The sequence below is a fragment of the Amblyomma mixtum genome, chromosome 4, assembly GCF_055824585.1.
Source record: "Amblyomma mixtum isolate Tamu chromosome 4, ASM5582458v1, whole genome shotgun sequence".
Taxonomy (NCBI): domain Eukaryota; kingdom Metazoa; phylum Arthropoda; class Arachnida; order Ixodida; family Ixodidae; genus Amblyomma; species Amblyomma mixtum.
In genome coordinates this window covers 82,908,762-82,930,229 of record NC_143015.1, presented here as the reverse complement: position 1 = coordinate 82,930,229, position 21,468 = coordinate 82,908,762, and the positions used below count along the sequence as shown (strand labels likewise).

At 45.5% G+C, this 21,468-nt stretch overlaps 1 protein-coding gene across 1 annotated transcript in view; it reads right to left on the bottom strand.

Moving 5' to 3' along the window:
* The window catches only part of LOC149347217 (uncharacterized), a 36,099-nt gene that overhangs the window by 1,571 nt on the left and 13,060 nt on the right, over window positions 1–21,468 (bottom strand). Inside the window, exons 4-8 of the mRNA XM_089585526.1 lie at window positions 21,246–21,281; window positions 19,673–19,766; window positions 12,177–12,547; window positions 378–425; window positions 251–286 (exon numbers count right to left, since the gene is read on the bottom strand). Coding sequence (XP_089441652.1) covers window positions 251–286; window positions 378–425; window positions 12,177–12,547; window positions 19,673–19,766; window positions 21,246–21,281 — 585 coding nt within the window. The remainder of the gene's footprint in view (window positions 1–250; window positions 287–377; window positions 426–12,176; window positions 12,548–19,672; window positions 19,767–21,245; window positions 21,282–21,468) is intronic.

Here is a 21,468-nt window from a genome sequence, read left to right as displayed (position 1 = left end):
CATATTAAGGATTGTAGCCATATATGGCACACTTTAGGAGATCAATTACTCGTCGCATCGCGCAATCCATCGGGGTCAGCTGTTATTCTGACTGGTTTTTGTTCCATATTTCTTGTTCCACTACAACCATTCTCCAGGCTAGTTATTAAAAGCGAAACAAAATGGTAAAAAATAGCAATTAAAAATTCTCGGCTTACTAACACCGCAGTCAGTCATCTTATAAGAGAGACTTGAAGTAACGTTCACTTACCGCGATAGTCTGGAAAAACTGTTGAAGAACAATGACCTGTACGAAAGACGAGGCAAATGAATGCAAAACTCTCCAAGCAAAACAATGAATGCATCAAAAAGAGAAACCTTATTCAAGCTTTGTTTACCTGGTTCTTACTAGTTCCATCGCACTTGGCAGTGGTCGTTGGTAGGCACTGCAAAAAAAGATATGTCGTGCATTCTGTATATAACAGAAGTATCAGTGCCATTACGCCTGCTTTGCTGCCGCTTAATGTGGCCTGTCTCTCTATTCCATTGGTTGCCTCGAGCTAATAGTTTGTGCGCCGCCGCGGTGGCCCAGTGGCTATGGTGCTCGGCTGCTGTCCCAAAAGACGTGGGTTCGATCCCGGCCGCGGTGGCTGGAATTTCTTTGGAGGAGAAATTCTAGAGGCCCGTGTACTGTGCGATGTCAGTGCACGTTAAAGAACCCCAGGTGGTCGAAATTTCCGGAGCCCTCCACTACGGCGTCCCTCATAGCCTCAGTCGCTTTGGGACGTTAAACCCCATAAACCAAACCAATAAACCAAACCTAATAGTTTGTGCAATGAACCAACTGGCAGAACTTCACATTCTTTGACTCTTTGGATTGTCTTGGAACATTCAAAGGTGACGAGCAAAAAAGTGCAGGGGACAGTTAAGCTCTGCCTTGATAGTATGACGACATAGTGTAAAGGGTTAATTGTAACACATGCAGAAGATCATTTTGAAGTACACATTCGTTCAGAAGAGCAGAAAGCTGGGCGAGTTGGTTGTTATTCATTTTTTAACAGCGTGAAAAAGACGACGACGTTTACGCACACAACAACACGAGCGCTGACTTTGAACTGCAAATTTGTTATCACAAACCACATTTATACATAACCCCGCCAAAAAACAAAAAAGAAACCGCTTATCCTATCTTAAACTTCCGGCAACGACTTCTCAAGAAGGGCAAATACACGGTTAGTCGATGACAACGACGGTTTCGCGACACACGCGGAACCGCCTTGTCAATGTGATACGCCTTTACTAATTCTCTTACCGTCTGATCTTTGTGTTTGAAAATTACAGGCGCCTCTTGAAGAAAAGCGGTGCAGGCGTGTTCACGTTGTCTGCAATGCAGAGCTAAATTTCATCCGCCTGCTTTGTCCAACGAATTGAAATGTTCCCTCAGGCGGTCGTTCAAGCAACGTCCTGTCTGCCCTACATACCATGCGCCGCAAGACAGAGGGATTCTGTATAGAACCCCTTTTATACAATCGACCCTCCTTTCAGCATGGTTACGGGCACATTCACTTTCGGTCCCCCTACCAAGTAGGGACTCACGCCTTCTTTGTACAGCCGGGCAAATGTTGCTCAATTTTCTTCGAGACGAAAATAGAACTTCAACCTCATATTTACGGGCCACTTTCTTCAGACGGTGAGAAACCGAGTGGATGTAAGGAATAACCGCGACCTTCTGGCGCTTGGCTGCTTCACGCATGTGGTTAATTTCATTTTTGACACCATTCTTTCACATATCCTTCCAATCGTCACTTCTGGGAAACCAGCCTACCTAAGCCTGGCAATTTGGCTTTTCACACTTTCCTCAATCAAACAGAAGCACGACGTATTTAGAGCGGCACGAATACACGAAGTGGCAATGCCATCTTTCACCAGCTTGGAATGCCCCGACTGGAGGCTTAGTAGCCTCTTGACTGAGCGTGGCGAATACAGCCAGCTAACATGCCCCGGTTCAAGCCTCAGTTCTAGACCCAGAAACTGAATCCTGCCACGTTGAAGGGACTTTGTGGTAAAAGTAAGCCCATGGCCATTCCTGACAAAAGTTTCCAGCACAGGCTGTGTAAAGCTGTCGTTCCTTACAAAGACGACGTAGTCTCTCACATGTCTAAGTATCTTAAGTACGCCGGCCGGTACCTCTCCTTCAATGGCTCTGTCAACCCTGCTGAGGAACAAATCGCTTAGCATCGGTGCCAAATGAGAATCGATACAAATACCAGAGCGCTCTATAACCACACCATCAATTCAAGCAACAATAGTTGATCTATGGTACATGCACAGTACTTGAAGAAAGGCATCCACCGACACACCACAAACGTTGCGGAACCGCACCTCGTCATTTTCTTCCGTAATGCAGTCCCTCACAAAGGGCAGCAAACAATCGGGAGGAATCGAGTAGGATAAGTCCTCTACGTCCACACTGAACACATGACAGTCACCGGGATTATTGTCCTGAAGGTATTCCCGAACGACTTCCGAGTTACTTGTGCGAAAAGGGTCTTCAAAGGCAAGGGGTGCAAGAGACTTCTGTAAGTAGCTCGAGACGACACGCTGCCCCGTGCCAAGCTCCGAAATTATGGAACGAAACAGTGAGCCTATTTTGTGAGACTTAACCGCAAAAAATATCTCGAGCGTGGTTCGTTTCGCTTTTTTAACGAAGTCGCACAACCTGTGAAGGCACACTTTTTTGAGAAGAGCGACGACGCGTCTCTTAATCATGGCAGCGTTCTCCAGCAGGCATCGAAAATTCTAACGTGGGACCATTGCCGAAAAACATGGACCCCAATCTTCACGAAAACGGACGAAAAGCGAGGGCCGAGTACGTGGAGAGAACGCTAGCCCAGTTAGACAACACCGTATACACGGACGCTGCCGTATATCCGCGCGAGAGAGAACGCGTAGCCGCGACGGTAGTGGTAAACAAAGAAGGAAACATGATCATGTGTGCCACGGCAAAGGTCGCCGGCACAGCGGAGGCCGAAGAGATTGCCGTTGCGCTGGGGGCAGCAGAAGGCTACAGAACGGGCCGATCTCTCAACATACTGACGGACTCGAAGGAGACGTGCAGGAACTACACGAGGGGCAGGATCAGCAGAACAGCCCTTAAAATACTCAGCGGGGTAACCTCCGCCGATGAGAAACCCAGGCATAACCTAATCTGGATCCCGGGCCACGCGGGCATTGTGGGGAACGAAAGGGCAGACAGCCTAGCTCGAGGTAACGCATTCCTAGCAGGGCAGTCAAATGCTGCGGAGCTCCGCCTACAGGCTTGCGAGGGGGGATACGCAGAGACCTTGCACTTGCATAGGGGAGCTAGAATTAGATATCCACCACCACACAAAGCCCTAACAAAGGAGGAAGCGACCGGCTGGCGCAGATTACAGACCAACTCCTTTCCTAACCTACACATACTTGGGCACGGCGGACCGAGAGCGACCATGTGGCCTAACAGACCATTCTTCTGCCTTGTGCAGGTCCTTGCTTTTGGTCTTGTCGGAACAACAAAGCAAATCAACCATGTTGACGGGCAGATCGACCTTCCAAACCTGCCAGATGCAGTTGCTGATCCCCGATCTGCGGCTGCGTCAAGTTTATCAAGAAACCGAAGCTCTCTTCTTCCTTTGGCGATATCTTTACTGCTACGTGATGCACCGACAGCGCCACCATCACGACACGTGACCTCGTCGCTTTGGGATATAAAAGAGCAACTTCAAGCCTTCGACTTCAGTGGGCACGGCGGACCGAGAGCGACCATGTGGCCTAACAGACCATTCTTCTGCCTTGTGCAGGTTAGTGCTTACTACAGCTCTGTTGTCTTTTGGTCTTGCCGTGCCCACAGCAAGCTGTATTAATGGTGTATGACGTGTACTGCGTATGCTTGCTCCTCTTGAGCGGAGATATCGAGTTGAATCCCGGACCTGACACGGAAGGTTCCAGCACAAATGAACTGCTTCAAAAACTGCTTTTGGGACAGAATAAATTAATTGAGGATGTTGCAGCACTTCGTATACAACAAACTAGCATGGAAACACGTCTGGCGGACTGGGAGACTCGATTTGCAGAAATGGAGAAACAAGCCACGCGCGTGGAAGCACTTGAAAGCATGGTTAAAGCCTTAGAAGCGAAAATTACGGATTTGGAGGATAAAAGTAGACGCTCGAATTTACTGGTTTTTGGGGTATCAGAGGAACCAGAAGATACAGAGGCTGTACTGCGTCGTAAAGTTCTAACTGATATATTTTCTACCAAGTTACAAATCACGTGCAAGTCTGTAGCCCGAATACATCGGATCGGCAAGAGCGATAAAATGCGGCCAGTAATTTTATATTTTCAAGATTACGAAGAGAAGAAAAGTATCATGCAAAATGCTTTCAAACTCAAAGGTTCTAATACTTCTGTTAAAAACGATTATTCACGAAACACGCTCAGGAAGCGTAAGCTTTTGTGGGACAGTACTTCAGAGGAAAGGGAGCACAAAAGAAAAGTTCAACTAATCAACGAGAAACTTCGAGTCGACAACGACTTTTACATTTGGGATGACGCTAAAAACTGTAGGAAAAAAATTGGTAAATATAACATTGCTAAACAAGACTGACATCTCCGGCCTGATACGAAAGATATGCGCCTATTAAATATAAATGCACGCAGCATTGTTAACAAAAGTGATCAGTTAGAGGCTATTATCTTAGGTTACAATCCGCACATCGTTGTTTTGACCGAAACTTGGCTACACAGTGGCATAGATGATGAAGACGTCTTTCCACCATCTTAGTGTTTTCCGTCGTGACAGATCAACGAGGGGAGGCGGGGTGGCTGTGCTGGTAAAGCAAAACTTGTCAGCAACTCTCTTGTGTCAGGCTGATAGCATAGAAACTATTAGCGTAAAGATTTCTTATTATGGACATTCATTCTTGCTATTTGCCGTTTATCGAGCGCCTGGCTCACCACCCCAATTCCTGTGTTATTTGCGTGAGCATGTCAGTTCATTCGTACATAAAAAAAAATTTTTAGTGGGGGACTTTGATCTTCCAGGAGTTAACTGGGAACATTTTTCTTCTAGTGGTGAATTGAGCACTCATGTTAATTATATGCGTGAAATAATCTTATGCCACAATTTGCACCAAGTTGTCAACTTACCAACGCGAGTGCATGGTTCTTCATCATCAATGCTTGATCTTGTCTTCGTGAGCAAAACAATCGAGCATTTTTCAGTATCAATTGAACATGAAATATCTGATCATAGGATGGTGTACTATTCGTGTCATTTAAAAAAATGTACCGCTAAGAAGGCAAAAACTGTACAAGTGAAGGACTTCACACGTGCCAGAGACGAAAGCGTGTTAGATTACCTCGATTTACACCTAAGCACCTTTCACGGAAGCAATGTAGAAGAACTTTGGGACAAGTTCAAAAAAATCTGCACTCATTGCATCGAAAATTTCGTTCCAACGAAAACAAAGAAAACAGGAAATGAAAACCCTTGGATAACGCGTGAAGTCATTCACTTGAAAAGAAAAATAAATCGCTTAAGACGACGGAATGCCTCACGAACGACCGTGCAGAACTTACAAGCTACGCTGAGCTGGTCAATTGGGCATGCCAAACGGCATTATTTTAATAACACTTTGCCGCACTTTATTCGTACGGCTCCAGAAAAATTCTGGAAATTTCTGAGTAAAAAGAACAAGGCAGTGGATCAAATAATAAAAGATGGCATTCCCGCTGTCGAAAAGCAAAGTATCGCCGAACACTTTAATGCATTCTTCCACAGTGTGTTTATTAACTCATAAGAGCTTGCACTTCCCTTTTCACCTTTATCAAATGTATCTCCTGAATTTGTATCCGCCCAAGGTGTTCTTTCTATGATCCTTAATCTAAAAACAAAATCTACCCCAGGACCGGATAACATACCGAATGTTTTTTCTGCGCCGATACGCAGAAATGCTGTCACACTTTCTGGTAATAATTTTCTGTGCGTCACTGTCCACATGCAGCCCTTCCCCCTGACCGGCGAACGGCACGTGTAGTACCAGTGCCTAAGAAGGGAGACCCCACAATGATTTTCTAACTACCGACCAATTTCGCTAACATCATCTTGTTGTAAGATGCTTGAACACGTCATAGCCAACTTCATCAGAGATTTTCTGGAGGATAATAATATACTTTCACCTGCGCAGCATGGTTTTCGTAAAGGATTTTCTACGGTGACACAATTAACAACGGTAATCCATTCCCTTGCTAGAATTTTAGACAAATCCGGCCAGGTGGACGTTATTTTTTTAGACTTCAGGAAAGCCTTTGACCTTATTTCACACTCTAAGCTTATTGAAAAACTTAAAATGATTAACCTTCCTCCTTTCATTATTAACTGGGTTGCTGCGTATGTCACTGATCGTAGACAGTTTGTTAATATTGATACTTACTACTCCCATGAACTTCCAGTTACTTCCGGCGTCCCTCAGGGCAGTGTGCTAGGACCATTGTTGTTTTTAATATATATTAATGACATTGTGAGCGTTATTACCGAACCCGTCTAAATACGATTGTTTGCAGACGACTGTGTGCTGTTCAGGGAAGTGTCAAGCGAGGATGACCAGATAACTCTTAATAATAATCTACAAAACATTCTTTCCTGGTGTCGCTGTTGGGATATGCAGTTGAACGCTGACAAAACAGTGTATATGAAAATAACCAAGAAACTTAATAACCTCTCTTTCCCCTACGCCCTCGGGACAGAACCATTAACCGAAGTCAGCGAGTATAAATATATTGGCGTCACACTAACAAACAGCCTAAACTGGAACACTCACATAACTAACGTATGTGACACAGCTTTTCGTAAACTTTGCCTTCTCCGTCATAAATTGAAGCACGCCCCCGCCGAAACTAAACTTTTAGCTTATACATCATTAATAAGACCAAAACTTGAATATGCATGCGTAGTATGGGACCCTTATACCAAAACTAACATTGACGCTCTCGAAAGAATCCAGCGTAAGGCAGTCAGGTTTATTTTTTCTAAGTACCGTACAACTGTTTCCCCGACAGCACTAATGAAACAACATGGAATACCGACACTGGAACTGAGAAGAAAAATTCAGCGCTTAAAATTTATGTTCCTTCTTAAAAATAACCTTCTTGCTCTAACTCCTGATCCGTACATAACACTACTTACGGCACGCCGAACACGACATCGACACGATAACTCTCTAACGCCATACAGCACCAGAACTAATGTTTTTAAATATTCTTTTTTTCCTCGCACGATAACAGATTGGAACAACTTACCTCTGCCTCTTCTAACCAGCATTGATTCAAATGAAACCTTGAATTGCTCTTGAATATTTTTCTTGTCTGCTTTTTGGTTGCCCAAACTGATCGTTTTTTTGCCTTGCTACAAGTTTGACATTTCATTTTTGCATATTTCATTCATTGACTTACTTCTGTTTGTTTATGTTTGACTGTCCCAAATGAGGAGCTCGGTTTGCATTTCGTTTAGTCCTTGTTTTGCTCATATTCTATTGCCCAAACAACAAGTGTTTTGAAATTATTATTTGCTATCTTCGTTCTGCACACTTATGTCATTTGTATGCCCCTCCTGCTTGGGCCGTAAAGGCCTGCAGTATTGAATAAATAAATAAAATAAATAATAAGATGTTCCCGACACAATACAGAACCACCTGCCCTTGGTGCGATGCCACACCTACACTTTATCATATCACGTGGGAATGCGAACGCAACAAAGCATTCCACCAACACGAACACTCGAGTGCGGAGCAATGGGAGGGGGCTCACCAGCGGCGAGCTCGCGACCCAAAGGGCCTTAGTGCAGCACGCGACTGATGCAGCACGACTCAGTGGAGCCTTGTAATAGGGGCCCACCCTTGCTGACGAGAAGCCTCAAGTCGCCAGCGCCAGAGAAGACGACGGAGACTTCACAACCGCGAATCCCTTGAAAGATCCAATAAAGTTTTCACTCACTCACTCACTCACTCACTCACTCACTCACTCACTCACTCACTCACTCACTCACTCACTCACTCACTCACTCACTCACTCACTCACTCACTCACTCACTCGAGACGGCAGCCATAGCTTTGTGTGAGAACACGCTCTGAGTCGTCACTACAAAGCAGCCCTCTTTGTCAGCAATTGGCGGTCTCAGGTCATTACATACCAGGTAACTCACTGCAACCTACAAATATGACCCCGCTTTGGAACAAGTTGTGAAGGTATTCGAACAAGAAGCGCGCAGTCCTAAATGACCGGAAACTCAAAGCAAGTGGTCATCAGGCAAGCTTCGAGAAATTTCTGTGCTTCTTGCAAACTTCCGCAGCATTGTTCCCAAACTTGACACCGTGAAAGGCATAATTTTTACGTGCTCTCCAGACATCATTCTTGGCACCGAGACATGGCTAACGCCCGACGTTTCCAACAGCGAACTATCACTTCCTGTGGACCTAACTGTTTTTCGAAAAGACAGGAAAGAGGGTAGGGGAGGAGGCGTAATGATCGCCATACGGAGCGATTATCAGCCATGTCCTGTCGCCTTTGAAACGTGTCTTGAGCTGCTGTGGGTCATGGTTCGGCTCAAAGGTGTCACATAAGTCATAGGTGCATGCTACCGGCCTCCAAACAGTCTTCCCGATTTTGTCGGTCACCTGCACGATGCACTAGAATACATTTTCGCTACATACCCCCAAAGCATTGTACTGTTAGGAGGCAACTTCAATTATTCCGCTATTAACTGGAAAACGTCATCTGTCACTTCCGGATCGAATCGCCATGAATGTTCCCGCCTGCTTGATACAATGACAGCGTTTCATTTAACTCAGCTGGTACAGGAGCCCACCCGAGGTGATCACGTTCTAGATCTGTTATTTACTAACCTTCCTACTCATTCCCGCACCTACGTACTCGAAAAGATAAACGATCACAGATTCGTCCACAGTTTAGTACCCATGTACGTTCCTGCCAAGCATATTACAACCAAATGCATCCTAAACTACCCGAAATGCGATCATGAAAAAATGAACCGCATGCTAAGAGACTTCGCGCATACTTTTCAAACCGCCTTTGTAACTCGCACGGCAAACGAAAATTGGTTGTTATTTCGCGATAAGTTGAAGGAAATCGAGCATGCCTGCATCCCAAAAATACACGTCAAAACAAGAACTGACTCCCCCTGGTTCACAAAAGATGTTAAGAAGTGTCTAAACAAAAAGAAAAGAGTGTACCGCAGAGCTAAGGAAGTTAACTCTGACAGCGCCTGGCAACAGTACAAAGACGTATCTGCTACGACCGAAATCGCCATAAAGAAGGCTAAAAACAAATTTTTTAACCACACTTTACCCGAATTGTCAAGAACCAACCCTGCAAAATTCTGGCAAGTGATAAACCCTAAGGGCAGCCATGAGATACCAGTATTGAAAGATGCGGACGGACGTGTGGCACCTCCAGAGGCAATGCCTGACCTATTCAACAAGCATTTTACAGATACCTTTACAACCGAATCAGTGCCTTTTAATTACCGTGAACCTCAACAACCGTTACTGCTTCATCCATCAGAACCAATCATCATTAGCGCAGCTGGTGTTGCCCGAGCTATTGAGCGACTTCCACTTAATTGTAGCCCTGGTCCAGACGGTATCAATACCAAACTTCTTAAACTTACCGCGCACGTGTCGGCTGCCTTACTAACTTTAATATTTCAGCAGTCTTTAGATACAGGATGCATTCCCGACGAATGGAAAACCGCAAACGTCAGCCCAGTTTTTAAATCCGGTGATAGCACGTCACCGGAAAATTATCGCCCCATATCACTAACATCTATTTGTTGCAAGTTGCTTGAACATATCCTTTTTTCAAACATAATGACCCACCTAAACGCTAATAACTTGCTTATTGCTAACCAGCATGGCTTTAGGCAAAAAAAGTCCTGTCAAACACAGCTATTTGAGCTCTTAACAGATCTTCATGAATCGGTACACGAATTAATATATACTGATGCCATATTTATAGATTTTTCAAAAGCTTTCGATCGCGTTCCCCACATAAGACTAATGAAGAAAATTAACAACCTACAACTGCATCGCGATGTCATCCGTTGGATCGGAGAATTCCTAAGTAATCGCTCCCAAAGCGTCAAAATTAAAGAGTATTCATCGAGCAGTTCACGAGTCATATCGGGAGTCCCACAGGGATCCGTTTTAGGGCCATTACTATTTTTAATTTACATTAATGACATAGCATCTAACATATCATCTAACGTGCGACTATTCGCTGACGACTGCGTGATCTATAGAAGGATAGTCACCCCCCTTGATGCAGTTATTCTACAGACCGACTTAGTGCGCCTAAATGAATGGTGCCAGCTATGGCAGATGGAAATTAATATCAAAAAAACAAAGTTGATGACCTTTTCCACGCGCACTAATATACCTTCTAATGTCTACACAATTAATGAGAATACAGTTGAAAGAACCGATTGTTTTAAGTACCTAGGTGTTTATCTCAGTGCTGATTTAAGCTGGAACACCCACATAAATCACATCACAAACAAAGCATTTAAGAAACTGGGACTCATCAAACGTCGTCTATATCTTGCCAACCCCGTGACAAAGCTTCGCGCGTATACTACACTCATAAGGTCAGCTTTAGAATACGCATCTTTAATATGGAGTCCAACTAGCGTTTCATTAATTAACCGTCTTGAGTCTGTGCAAAATAAAGCTGTCAGGTTCATCCTTTCTTCATACTCACCATATGAAAGTGTGTCATTATTGAAGCAAACTATCAGTATTCCCGATCTTATCACTCGACGCAAGTCCTCTCGTTTATCGTTTTTTCATTCCTTGTACTACGATGGCTCCCCGTTCACAGCTGATCGCATCGCCCCTGCCCATCATGTTTCATCCCGGTCTGATCATTCCCACAAAGTGCAACTCATCTTCGCACGAACACTGAAATATCAAACATCACCCTTACTATTATCTATGGCAGAGTGGAACTCGTTACCGGCTGACATAGTTTCTGATACTGAGTTATCACATTTCCAAACAAAACTTTCATCGCACCTTGGCCTACAAAATTCACAGTGATATTTTCAGTATTGTCGAAGCATTGTCTTATACGCTCAACCTATGTATCTTTCAGCGACTGCAGTGATGTGTACTTGCAATTTGTATATAGTTATTCTTTGTATTTGTTAACTACTGTGTGCCAATAATCTGTATTGTGTTGTTTTCATGCCCTCCCCCCCTATGTAATGCCCACTTGGGCCTTTAGGGTATTTAAATAAATAAATAAATAAAATAATGTGCCATAGCCTTAGGCGCCTTACGCCATTTTGTTCGAGCCATCAAGAAGCCATCTCCTTCTTTGATAGAGATACAGACGGGATGCTTACACCCGTATCTATTAGGTTTTTTATTCGTCTTGGTTCAATAATTTCCCGTTTTAGCTGTTTCCGCCTTTTGTTAATCACCTGGCATTCATCGAACTTCGGCATGCATATATCTTGTTTACTTTCCTCACAGTGTTCTGAAAGATTGCCTTTTCCATTTTCTATATTCTTATTGTGTTCTCGTAGCCTCTAGTTTAGGCATCTCCCGGTTTGGCCTCTGTAACCGGTGCAATCTTTCACGCCACAGTGTGGTAATATTTCAGGCAATCTTTCAGAAAACTGTGACGAATGTAAGCCGAATAATGCCGAAGTTCCATTAATGCCAGGTGATTAACAAAAGCAGGAAACAGCTAACACGGGAGATCATTGAAGCAAGACGAATAAAAAAACTTAGATGATAAGTGCGTAAGCATCCCGTCTCTATCTGTATCAAAGGAGATGATTTTTATTGATGGCTCGAACAAAATGTGAAAATTGACTCGCGGTGCGATAGGTTTGTGGGGCGATATTTTTGATGCTCTCGCAGTATTTAAAAGCTGTTTGTGCATTGAATAAAGATTCAGGTGAAAGTTAGCGCATGTGTTGTCGTCTTCGTTGTGTCCTTGTCTAGAAGTTACAGTTTTTCATCATGAGCAACCGACTCGCCCGAACATCCACCCTGATGGAAGGGGTGACCTGCAGTAGACTCAGTCAGGCTGATGATGATGATTACGGTGAAAATTTGCAACGAACGAGATCAAACCTGGGCAAGGTTCAACTTGCTCGGAAAAAGTATTTCCGCAGGGGTGCCGCAAACGATCCCGCTGCACTGGTTAGGCTTCGAGCACTGTCCAAAGGAGAATAAGCTGGAGCTGGTGTCAGCGCCTTTTCCGCTTGAGCTGTCCGGCTGGCTGCCGCTTCCACCGAAGATGGGGTCAAGCAAACCACCAAGTAGTCCACGGCCTTCTTCTAGGACGGAAACTAGACCAGCCCGTCCCAGAAGTGCACTGCCAACGCCGCCAATTAGCCCGCCAACAGTGTCCAACAAGGAAGAGCCTACGTTGATGGAAGCGCCTAAGTTGATGGAAGGAATCCATGCCGTCAAGAACCCGTTGAGAAGGTTCAACACATTACCTGAAAAGAAGCGAGATATGCCCTGAGTGAGTGGAACAAGAGCACACGGAGATACTCGATCATCATCGTCATCATCAGCCTGACTACGCCCACTGCAGGGTAAAGGCATCTCACCTGTCTTTCGAATTAACCCTGTCCTTCGCCAGTTGCGGCCTCCGTATCCCCGCAAACTTCTTAATCTCAAGCGCCCACCTAACTTTCTGCCACCCCCCGCTACGCTTTCCTTCTCTTGGAATCCACTCCGTTACCCTTAAGGACCAGCGGTTATCTTGCCATCGCATTACATGCCCTGCCCAAACCCATTTCTTCCTCTTGATTTCGACAAGGATGTCGTTAACCCGCATTTGTTCCCTCACCCACTCCGCGCGCTTCCGATCTCTTAACGTTAGACCTGTCATTGTTCTTTACATAGCTCGCTGCATTTTCCCTTAACTTCAGCTGAACCCTGTTTGTTAGCCTGCACGTTTCTGCCCCATAGGTGAGTACCGGTAAGATACAGCTGTTGTATGCTTTTCTCTTGAGGGATATTGGTAAACTGCCATTCATGATCTCAGAGAACCTGCCATATGCGCTCCACCCCATTCTTATTCTTCTAGTTATTTCCCTCTCATGATCCGGATCAGCTGTCACTACCTGCCCTAAATAGACATATTCTCTTACTACTTCCAGCACCTCTCCGCCAAATGCGAACTGCTGTTCTCTTGCTAGACTGATGAATATTACTTTGGTTTCCTGGATGTTAATTTTTAGCCCCACCGTTCTGCTCTGCCTGTCTAACTCATTGCTCATGACTTGCAGTTGATGTTCTGACTGACTTAGCAAGGCAATGCACCAGTAAATCGCAGATTACTTACTTATTCTCCAATAGCTCTTATCCCAAACTGTTCCCATTTCAGGCCCGGAATGCCTCCTATAAACAGGTGGTGAATAGCATAGGCGAAACCTATGGTAGCTTTGCAATTATTATAAATATTTTCCAATATTTTCACATTTTTTCAACTGGACAGATCTTAAAACCAGCCTCACAGAGGTCTTCGGCAGTCCCGCTATGTGTAATCTTTGTACCTACCAACGCTTGCGCAGTCGGGCATAACACAGCAGCGAAAATTTTACAAGCTATATCGAAGATGTCGTCGACCTTTGCAAGGGCATCAACGCTTCCATGACCGAGGCCGACAAGATCCGAAATATTCTGAAAGGGATTGATGATGACGCCTACACTGTCAGTAACATTGTGATTGCAATCGCTACTGTATAGATTTGTGTAAAACTCTTCGGCTACTGTAACTATCTTATCCATATTGCTAATGGCATTGCCCTCTGTGTCTCGTATCGCATGCATCGTGTTTTTAACCCATGTCTAGTTTTTTGAACTGCTTGTAGAATGCAGAAAACGAGAATGACTTAGTTTTTTGCAAGCATCGGCTAAGCTAGAATTGGACATGAGGCGATAAGGCAGACATGAACGAAGATGCGTAGTAGAGAGGAGCGGATGATGAGATGAAGTGATGACGCTCGTAAAACGGAAGGTTGGCAGCAACAATGACCGGTGCTAGTTGGTGGTCACTGGGACAGACGTTATAAGCAGAGGACTATATAGGCTCATGACTACGCGCTCATTGTGACAATACTCGTAACTAGTACAATCCCACAGGTACAGGAGGCAAATAATCATGGCTAGTTTCAAGACTGCTAGAGAGAATATAAAACGAGCGCAGACTCATAGGAAATATTGGAGTTTGGATTTTATTTAGAAGTCATTTTATCATAATAACAACGATCATCATCGTAATAAAAAATCCAGTGTTCTGTGAAACAAACACCTCTCATCCATCTAGAGTAAACCTTTAATCTGGAGTCGCCTTCTACCACCAGATTTCTTCAGCTCATTTCCACACAGCTTCCCCTTATTCTGTAACATTATATTTTTTTGGTACTACTCCTTTACACTAAACGAAAACTGGTCGTCTGCTTTCCGCATGCATGTACTGCAAAAATGCATATCCTCCAGCCGATTCCTACAAAAACATCTTTCGTTCCTCATGGAACTATCCCACCCCCTGTGTGAACAAGGTTTGTGTACTGTCGGTAACAAACGTGGTGTGTGCTATCCGCTGCTGCTCGATTCGGTGTTCTCGCCACACCCTTCAGCATTATCTCCAGACAGGGTTGACAAGGATCGAAACGAGAAAAACATTCTTTGATTTGTAATTACTGCCGTAGCCCATTAATCAGTGAAAGCTGGTTCCCATTAGCGGCCGAGGGGTCTGGCGTAACAAGTCCATTTATCCTGTCTCACAGGACTGTTTCGGAGTATACACGCTCACATGCATACACGGCCGCCTTCCGCTTGCCGCCTTTGGTTCGATCGCGTTCACGGCACACTTCAAAGGCTCGCTTGTACGAAACAAATAGTCTAGTTCGCATGTTGTCTCATTCGCAGTCTAAACGTTCCATTGTGTTCGAGGAAAAGAAAGCAGCATAACTGGTTTGGTTTGGTTTGGTGGTTTACTGGGGTTTAACGTCCCAAAGCAGCTCAGGCTATGAGGGACGCCGTAGTGGAGGGCTCCAGAAATTTCGACTACCTGGGGTTCTTTAACGTGCATAACTGGGTCACTGTGTCAGTGGCCGTCTTCATCGCGCGGTGAGGTGGCGGTGATGTCCACCTAAAAATTGAGACAGTTATGCTTCTCACCATTTTTCAAAACCAGCGGAGGGTTTCGAGGAAAGGAAAGGCGCGTAACTGTCTATCCGGGTAAGTCGACCCCTCCATCTTTCTTTGAGGCACGTGGCGCTGGTGTTCACCTAACGCGTAACGCGTTGCACGGCTTCCGTTTACACCCTGAATTGCTTCCGCTAAATGGCTTGTACAAAGCTATTCCAACTGTCCCTGTAAAACATCAGGGGAAATTTAAGCTCCACCATAATGGCTTGAATTTATCGTTTCGCTCCTCTCTGCGCACCATTTGTCTTTGGTTCTACCTACATGTCCATATGTGCGCAATTGCTCATTATCTACTTGACCTTCATACATCGCCGGTAGTTCTTGTGCTACTCCTGAGCGAGTGGTGCAGCGGTTGACCGATGCGCCAGTGCCTCAAGGGTTGGCTCTTTCAAACACAACCAGAGCCACCGATGGGGCTTGTGTGGTCCAGGTTACTCTTCCCAAGCAGCCGATCATTATTTTCACTGCCACTTGCCATGGTGGCCAGTTTGCTCACAATCCAATAGGCAGGTCGCCACCTGCCACTCTGGGAAGTTAGCTCACCGTCCGATGGGCAGGTTCTGCTCCCCTGCCATGGTGGGCAGGTGACACAATTTGGATTTTTCGCTCACAACGCCGTCGCCAAGGAAACCGACGACGACAATACTGACGCCCCATTTTCTGTACAAAGCGAGCCTTAACGCTGTTGCGTTCAAACTGGCATCCCTCTATACGACCGCCACATCACCGCCTGTCTTGGACTTGGATTGTGCAGTAAAAAGAAACAAACAATTCGCTGTGGCTTAGCTTGGTTAATCCCGGTAATTGCGAAAGCAATATCCTTACCTACGCCATGGTAAAGCTGGTAGTGTAGCTGGTGGTGGTGCTTGTGGTTAGACTTGTGGTGATGCATCGGTTATCCAATCCAATCCATTCCATTCCAATCCAATCCAATCCAATCTAATCTAATCTAATCTAATCCAATCCAATCCAATCCAATCCAATCTAGTCCAGTCCAGTCCAATCTAATCTAATCCAATCTGATCCAATCTAATGCAATCAAGGTCAAATGAAGGTCAGTGGTGGTCACCGCCGCGGCACGGCAAAGGCGTGAAAGTGCGAGTAGTATTGCTTTCGCAATAAAAACATTGGAGGGACTACTTAAGCTCCGTCTTGGGGGTACGACCCGTTAGCGTTAATGGGTTAACGCCCGTATATGCCGAATTGGTAATTCTAGACTTTACATTGAATGGCTTTGATTTATTTTCGTGCAGATATAAGGAGCTTCGTGCTCTGCACGAACACATTGTAGCATAACTAATATTTTGAGCATTGCTACCTACCTGTGAACGCCATGAGTGGTGTAACATATCCATGAATACGTACGATGTTTTAAATTTCATTTCTGATACTTGCATGTTTTCCTGGTGAGCGTGTATGTCTGCTTTTCTTTCCTTTTTTTCGTATTTTGCTCTCTTTGAAATATTATTTAATATGATTGTCCTCGGTTGAATTTACCAATGATGACTAACGTTGTATTGTAATGCTGTACCGTACATAAGCTATCTTTCTCTTTACAAGTCTGTGTGCCGGTAACGGATGCTGCCGTTGAGCCAAACTGGGTGCTGGAGGCCAGTCAAGCTGTCAATGGGCAGCTTTTTCTTGCAGCTCCCCTCCATCTGGAAATTTCTAGGTGGCAAAATAAACTGATTCAATTTCCCTAGGCTCCCTAGATCCCTAGGAGTCCTGAAATCAATCCTGACCCAGTCGAGAGGCGCTCAAGCGGTGAACCACAACTTTGCCATGGCAGGTGCTGTCACAGGCGGGGTTTTGTGCGACCAAGGTCGCCCTTCCTGAGCAACTTCACGCGGTTAATTTGACTAACAACTGCCACGGTGATCACTTAGTTCACAATCCGGCGGGCACATTGTGATGACGCCACAAGGTCACGTGACCCACCTGACCCAAGGGGATTTCTGAGGGGTAAGAGGGCTCTACCGCCTTCTCCGAAGGCGCCATATTCCATCTGCTGTGCTCCGGCTGACATAGGGGTGCTAACGCTCGCGCTTTAAAATAACAGCACCCAGCCTGCACCCCGAGGTACCACAACGGCATCGCCTGTCTAGACAAAAATTATTTTGGGACTAAGAAAAAATTTTCAAAAGAGTGTCCTAGCCCATGCCACCGCCTCTCTGAACAAGATTATTGTGGGACTGTAAAAGAACGAAAAATAAAGTGTCCCTGCCCGTGCAACTAAGCATAACGGCATTAAGGACATGAAGTTGTTCGAGGCATAATAAATGAATAAAAAAAGCAGCCTCTTCCGCACCACTACTGTATCGCGGGTGGCTTTAAGAACAATGAATAGGTTGGGGCCACCTAAAACGAACTTAAAATAATAAGCCCCTGCCTGGATCACATACGTACAACAGGCTGGCCTTAAGGACAAAGAATAGGTTGGGGCAACCGAAAAGGAAATAAATATAATAAGCCCCTGCCTGCACCACATACTGGCCTTAAGGAGAGTAAGCGCTGCCAGAGAGTGGTTTGCTAATGTGTCGAACGTACACTTTAGAGCTTTGAAGGATTTTTAAAGTCGACAGCAGCTGCGCCACCCTCTACAAGTGAAAGCAATATTACGATGAATGTTTGATACAACGCTAGAAGCCTCATCAGCAAAGAAAGTGGTTGTGTTTTAACGTAGTTAATCCGAGTAGACGTGCTAACTCACGTGTTTATTCTTCGTCTCTTCCTTCTGGCATCTGCATGTCCACGCTACCCCGTTTCTTTGTATTCATCATCATCTCTCCACTCGGTGGTAGCTGGCGCGATGGCCTCCTCCCGTTGAGTATAGACACTCCCCCGACCTTTTCCAGGCTTCCTCCCATTGGCGGCAGCTTGCACGACGCTCCTCCGAACTAATCCGAGCTCACCCGAGCTACTCCGACGCTTCACACAAGACAAGATTCTTGATCGTGGTTGGTATGCCTGGTACCAACCACAGGGTTGTACCAAAAACACGATGTGGTTAGTCATAAAATTTGCTAATTTTGTCGAAACAATCATGATGTCACAGGGTCGCATAACATGACCGAATTGCCACATGCGCTGGCAGGTTGCACTTGACAGATGACGGGGCCAAGCTCCGATTTATCACCGTGATGTGTGACGTCATGAGACTATTTGACATCACCGAATGTCGAGGCGCGCTGGCAGTTGGAAGGTGAGCTTGTCACGTGATTTGGCCGAGCGCAGTGGTCGGTCCGCGGCAGCTGGCAGCTGCGCCTGGGTGTGCTTGTCACGTGATATGGCCGAGCGCGGGCAGCTGGGCCTGGTTGTGTGCAGACGTGCGTAAACAGCTGGGTTATCACTCGCAGTGAAGTTAGAATTAACAATGAGTGTTTCTGGCACAGTGTACAATCCCTGCATGGGAATACAGCAACCACGGAAGTAGGTCGCTGAATATAGCGTATCGTCAGCTACACAGGCTAATGTATACGGCGAGCACCGCTCACCAAGGAGAAGAGGGACAGGACTTCAGACTTTAATGCATATCGCATCCTCAACACGTAAAGTGAACAAGTAAATAACGAAAAATGAAAAAAAAATGACCGGGTTTCTCTCCTGAGAAAAACTTTGCACACAAAGCCTCGGCGCGAACGTCGCTCCGATGCCACGGAAAACTGCCGACTGCATTGTCCCATTTATTTGTGCCAGATTTCCGCTTGTGCCAGATCTCAGTGCATTGCTGCACCTAGTGAGACGCCACGTGTTTGCTCCCAGAGGCCTAGATTGAAGCTATTTCCACGAACAAGAGTGCGCACAAGAAACGTTTCGTACTGCAACAAGGACGCCATTGCCATCGTAAACGCGAATATTTCTGCACACGGATAAGTCACCTTGTCCGTTATGCAAGTACAATGCACAACTACTTCCCAAAAAATCACGAACATGAATTGAATAATAAAAAAACTGAAAGCTCTAAATACCACTAAATGCCACACCCGCCGCGGTGGCTCAGTGGTTACGGCGCTCGGCTGCTGACCCGAAAGACGAGGGTTCGATCCCGGCCGCGGAGGTTGAATTTCGATGAAGGCGAAATTCTAGAGGCCCGTGTGCTGTGCGATGTCAGTGCACGTCAAAGAACCCCAGGTGGTCGAAATTTCCGGAGCCCTTCACTACGGCGTCCCTTATAGCCTGAGTCGGTTTGGGACGCTAAAACCTCAATAAACCAATAAACCAAACCAAAAAAATATCACAATTCTTTTAAATGAAATAAAAAGTAAATAGAGCCACGGAGATGTACAGACAGTATGCACGCTTTTTATACATCAAATACACTTGCAATTATTGAGGTAAATTAAATTATGTTGCGACCCGCAAAGGCTGGCCGCCTAAATGAAAATCAAATATTTACTTACCCAGGCCCATGCTACTCAACGCTTGTTTCGTAGTGCCTTGAAGAAAATAAAGCTGCGTTTGGACGTCGAAATGTGACATCCCGTGAACAGCGCACTGCAAAACAAAAGACAAGGCATCTCAGTTTCAGACGCCTAGGAATCTGCTCACTGCACACAGTTGAAATAAAGGCAGTTATCACTCATTAGCATCCACCTTACGGAAGCTTGAACTCATTGTACAAATCAAACTTGATGTGAGTAGCGGCGGAGCAAACGTAGAAAAGAACGTGTGTAGCGCCCCTCTCTAATATTTTAAGCGTGAAAAATGAGCACCTTCATTACGTGGCAATTAAGAAAGCGAGACTGCCTTTGCTTGGAACTGGTCTTGTGCGGTGCGATTGCTCTGTCTTATTTTTCTCAACGATGGGCGTAAAGGCTACTGTCTACGCTTTAAAGCGATTCGGTTTAGCAGCATTATATTGAAAAAAAAGCCCCCCCCTCCCCTTTATCCTGGAGGGGGGGGGAGGGGGCCTAACTTGCTGAAAAAAGTTGTATGATGCAATGAACTCAGAGTTTGTCATACAAATATCATTTAATTACCATACAAATCACAGAAAATTATCCTACAAATGTCATAAAATTCTGTAAAATCATAGTCATCATAGAGATGTCATAGAATATCATACAAATTGTAGGATATTCTGTGATGAAGCCACTATAAGGTTATTGCTTCATAAAACTTTTTACAGTGGGGTATACATTACTGCGACAGCATTGATGGCCCAATGGGGCCGAAAAGGTCTGTCGGTCAAAACATTGGCTGGGGCTTAGCTAAGGTTAAGCCTGGATATCTCGAAGCGAAAAGCTGTGGTGATCCGCGATAAACACGCGCTTGCGGCGAACGTTAAACGATGACGCATACCGCGCGGCAGCATGCGCCTCTTCTATGGGCAAGCGCGCCCTATATAACCCTCCTTTCAAATGCGCACTGCGCATAGCTGCGGCGAAAGGCCAAACGGTGGCGAGGAGGAGAAGCGGCGGCGCACAGGCGCAGTAGCCTGCGCCGTGCGTGACGTCACTCGTGCTCCGACATACGCCGGCTCACGCGAAGCGCGCTGTAGACTAGCGCAGTGAAAAAAATTTGCCAATCCGCCTTTTTCACAAGGTGTCACGCCCTCTGGGGACGCGAAAATTCGTCTGCTACTGGTTGAAAACAAACGCTCGTGCGAGACGCAGGCGCGATCTGGTTCCACGGGAACCCAGGTGCGTCTGAGAAGTAGCGCACTTGTCAGCTGCCGCCATCTGTCGCATGCGTATGTCACTAAAAATGAAGTGCGCATGCGCAGTAGGAGCTGGCGGTTTTCGCATTCAACCAGTGAAGCTCAAGAAGAAGACGGTCTGCATGGCCGTAAGTAATGTAACCAGTACTGAAGTGACGTCATTTCTGGTAAAAGCATAAACAGCTGCAAATGCTATTGTATTGCCAAAACATAATGTAGTCAGGCGTCCTTGTCAATTTTTTTTTTTTCAGAAAGAAAAATGCGAGGCTTGAGAAGGGTGCGTGGTGTAGCGAACAAGGGCACAGTATACTTACAAGCACCATGTTCTGCGCAAATTTGTTGACGTCCGTCTAGAAAAAGGGAAGAACAGAAATGCTTACAACGGTAATTTTGCAAACACTACTGCTATCGCTTAAACTGTGCTGGTCAGAAGTGTAATAGACCGTGAGGTATGGTAGCTCGATGCACGTGAAGGAATGCACGTAGATTCTTGCACGAAGTGGGCCAACGACTAAACCTGATCGGCACAGCCCTTCA